We start from the raw sequence: 4,376 nt of genomic DNA on the forward strand, positions 1-4,376 counted from the left end.
GAAATCATTTTCAGATTCAAGGTATTATTATTATTATTATTAATTTTTATTTTTTTTGTGTTATGGTCAATGCTAAGTCAATGTAGATTTGAGTTGAAAGTAGATTTATGAAAATGTTGATGTTGATATGTGATTCATGGAAAGAAAGTTTGAGAGTTAGAAAATTGATTAGAAATCATTTTGAGATTCAAGGTGTTATTGTTATTATTATTATTAATTTTTTTATGTTATGGTCAATGCTAAGTCAATGTAGATTTGAGTTGAAAGTAGATTTATGAAAATTTTGATGTTGATATGTGATTCATGGAAAGAAAGTTTGAGAGTTAGAGAATTGATTAGAAATCATTTTGAGATTCAAGGTGCTATTATTATTATTATTATTATTATTATTATTTTGTTGTGTTATGGTCAATGCTAAGTCAATGTTGATTTGAGTTGAAAGTAGATTTATGAAAATATTGATTTTTTTTAAGAACAAGTGCTATTTCTCATTAAAATCAACAATTACAATAAAGTGGCAGACAAACGAACATCAAGCTGCGCCGCAACCCGCTTTTGAAAGTCTGAGAGTTAGAGAATTAGGGGGTGTTTGGCATTCCTTATTTTACCTCCTTATAACTTTTCATTAAATTAATAAGTTACAAAAGTGTAACTTATAGAATTTTTCCTCTCACATAATAAGCAATCCCAAACACCCCCTTAATTAGGAATCATTTTGAGATTCAAGGTATTATTATTATTATTAATTTTATTTAATTTTTATTTTTGTGTGTTATGGTCAATGCTAAGTTAACGTAGATTTAAGTTGGTTTTTTTATAGTATTTAAACTTAAGATATATATTATAATAAGCAAGGTAGTGATTACATCGAAACAGAAGGCAACGGGCAACAAGCTGCGCCGCTACCCCCCTTTTGAATTGCAAAACCCAATCTTGAAAAAAAAAAGAAAGAAAAAAGCCTGGATTATGATTAGAAAGTTATGTAGTTGAAATCAAATCTAGAAATCAAGTCAATGTAGATTTAAGTTATGTTTTATGATGATTATTGATTTAGTAATGAAGTAAGAAAATAATTATTAGAGTTTGTTTGATTTGTTTTAGTCAATGTTTTCAGACCCGGCCCGGACGTTGACCCGGACGCCTTACCGGGTCAAAGGTCGGACCGACCCGGGAGGGCGGACCGGTGTTTGACTCGGATGACGTCATAAATAATTTAATTATATATTACATATATATATAATTCATATACATATAAAAAATAATAATAACCAAAAATAATAATAATAACAAACTTTAATGTTTATTTATGTTTTATATATTGCTTTTTTAAATATATATGATTTATTATTGATCAATTGAGACATCAATGAAGCTTGGTTGGTTGGCTTATGGGGTAATTATTAATGCTTATATATCTGAAATGACCCAAGTTTGAATCCTGGCATACACATTTCATTTTGGATTTAACAAAAAAAGGGTTTTACCAGTTCACCCGCCGGGTCAATTGGGGCGACCGGTCCGGGCCGACCGCCACCCGCAAAACCCGACCCGGTATAGGGACCGGGTTTCAAAACACTGGTTTTAGTTTTAGTTTTTTTGGTCAACGCTAAGTCAACGCCGATTTAAGTTAAAGTAAAGCAAGAAATCTTGGTGTTAATATGTGATTTTGTTTAATGTCAAGTTAGATTGAACTATGACTAGAAGTTATGTTTTATGATCTTTAATGATAATGATGATAATAGGCTAAAACACTTGGTGTAGGCTAGATTCGAACTTGAATACGTCCAATATGCTCACTAAATCTATGCCCCATTCGAGAATCGAAACTATGTGGCAAACACACTTATTTTAGGCCCGAAAGTCAGCCTGTAATGAACACAAAGACTAAACATGTGTTTCGTTCAATTCTGGTCAAACCAGCAAACCAGTTTTGCCAAACGGGTCGTATTTAACCCATTTATTTATATAACTTCTTTTAAAATAATCAGACTGAGTATTTTATGGCCAAATTTGAAAGGTTTTATAAGTTAAAAGTAATTATTTTATATACATTTATATTTTTAGTTGTAAAAATTCTGAATATTAACGTGGAAAAAGCTCAAATAAAAATAAGTCTTCAGGTTAAACGGGTCGTGTTTGGGTCTACCCATGAAAACTCGTGTGACATGATTTCCAATGGTGTCATGTTCAGGTTCAACCTTATATTTTGTAACTAATAGTAATAAATATTCTGTGCTTATTCTTATATTAGGAGCATCACGCGTTCGTTCACTATCTCCAGACCAGTTCTGCAAGCAAAACTTTGTAACGGGCAAAGCTTCAGAGGCTGGATTCGGGAATGAAATGTACAAGATCTTAACGGCTGCAGCGCTCAGCATCATGCTAAACCGCTCACTAATTATCGGTCAAACGAGGCATATTGGTTCATTCCTTTTCTTAATCTTTTAACTATAATTAACTCTAGAGGTGGCAAATGGTATACGGGTTGGTAACCAAGTTAAAATGTTACTTTTTCATAACGGGTCAAAATGTGTCAGGTCAGATTGACCCATTCACAAGTGGGCTGAAACTTGAAATTGTCACCTTTAATGATTGTGTTCATATTTTGGTAAATAGAAACACGAATGCTTACTTTTTTATTCGTGTTTATCAGGGGCAAGTATCCATTCGGGCACTATATAACGTATGCCAATTTCTCGTTTACATTTAAAGAAGTGAAACATTTATGGAAAAAGAACGATTGCGTTGGAAAGTACAGGCGACATCTTATTATGAGGGTTGATGATTTCGAGAAGCCATCGCAAACAAATGTTCTTTGCAGTAACTGGAGAAAATGGAAGCAACCGATTATATGGTAGTCTTTAGGATCAAATAATCACTTAATAATGTTTGCGAAAAACTAAAACTTGCACATGATGCTTAGGTTTTTTAGACGCTCGTAGGGTTGTTTAAGAAGCTCGTGACTTGCTTGAAATTGGGTCATTTGTGAACAAGTTGAGCCGAGTTGGCTTGGTTTGTAAACGAGCCGAATCCAAGCCAAGGTAAGCTTGGTTCGCTCGTCAGACTCGTTTGGCTGGCTTGTCGGCTCGTTAAAGTCCAAATTTTTAATAATAATTATTTTTTTCTTCTATACAAAGGTGTGTAAAAATATAAAGTTATTTTTTTAAATATATAAAAACAAGACGATCCACGAGCTTGGCTCGTAAGCAAGCTCGAGCTTTTCACGAACCAAGCTCGAGTTCGACATTACAGCTCGTTTACAGCCCTAGAAGCGAATTTAAATTGATTTGTTGCAACTTAAAGTCACATTTGTTGGTTTTTAGTATTTGGATAAGCCGATTATATAAACGTGTCGTGTCAGGTTTAGAGGTACCACGGATGCAGTGGCGGCTCAGTTTTTCTTAAAGAACATTCATGTTCAAATGAGGAAATCAGCCTCTGCATTATTTGGAAACACTGAAGTTCTTCGTTCTAGACCGAATGTAATAGGCGAGCTGCTACGGGTGATAATATCACCTTCACCGGATGTCCAAAAAGCGGTTAATTCGGTTATTGATGGAGGCAATGATCCTCATCTTGCCGTGCATATGCGCATGCTCGGGAACAGGTACTTTCTAAATCATATTAATAAAAAAATTTAATGATTATTAAAAATAGTACAATTTTTGTAATCATATTTGACACACTTATAGGTCTCCTAGAATGGTCAATGCGGTTTTGCATTGCATCAAAACCACCATTGCGGGAATCCATCAACCGCGTGTCGTATTGATCTCCGACACACCATCACTCGTTAACGACCTCAAGCCAAAACTTCATGATTTTACAGAGGTACATTCTTTATGAGTCAAAAACATTATAAATTGTTTCCCATTATTAATATTGACTGATGCATGGTTATTGGTTAGGTTCTTCATTTTGAGTACAAGAAGTTTAAAGGAAACATGTCGGGTGGGAGTGCGGTTGCGGCTGGTGGTCTCGGGTTTAGAACGAAAGACTGGGGGCCTGCGCCTCGATGGGTTGCTTTCGTTGACTTCTTTCTAGCATCGCGTGCAATACACGCGGTAATTACGGGCGCGCAAAGACGTGTAGGGACCACTTTTGCACAACTTATCGCGGCATTAGCCGCAACTTATCAACTCGGTAATCAAATCTCCTGAAAATATTTTCGCGTTTTTGGTTTTTTTAGTTTGTACTAGAGGTGGGAAAAGTTGGTACCAATCTTATTACTTATTTTCAATGTTTTCATAACCGGATCTGACAGCGAGCCGGAAGGGCTACCGGTTCGACCAGCCGAACAAATTTCACCTCAAAAATGGCGGTTAAGGCTGAAAAAAATGTTAAATAAAATAAATAGATTTTTTTTCATAGTAAAC

At 34.9% G+C, this 4,376-nt stretch overlaps 1 protein-coding gene across 1 annotated transcript; it reads left to right on the forward strand.

Annotated features, from left to right (window-relative positions):
* Positions 1-301: 301 nt before the first annotated feature.
* On the forward strand, positions 302-4,160 carry LOC143585700 (uncharacterized). The gene is made up of 6 exons (XM_077067429.1): positions 302-359; positions 2,252-2,422; positions 2,654-2,854; positions 3,362-3,607; positions 3,693-3,831; positions 3,909-4,160. Exons 3-6 carry the CDS (start codon positions 2,772-2,774, stop codon positions 4,158-4,160), a joined length of 720 nt encoding a protein of 239 aa, XP_076923544.1. The 5' UTR covers positions 302-359; positions 2,252-2,422; positions 2,654-2,771.
* The last annotated feature ends 216 nt before the right edge of the window (positions 4,161-4,376 follow it).

This window comes from Bidens hawaiensis, unplaced genomic scaffold (assembly GCF_021521415.1).
Source record: "Bidens hawaiensis isolate Kalapana, Puna unplaced genomic scaffold, B.hawaiensis_p1.1 tig00034142_1, whole genome shotgun sequence".
Taxonomy (NCBI): Eukaryota; Viridiplantae; Streptophyta; class Magnoliopsida; order Asterales; family Asteraceae; genus Bidens; species Bidens hawaiensis.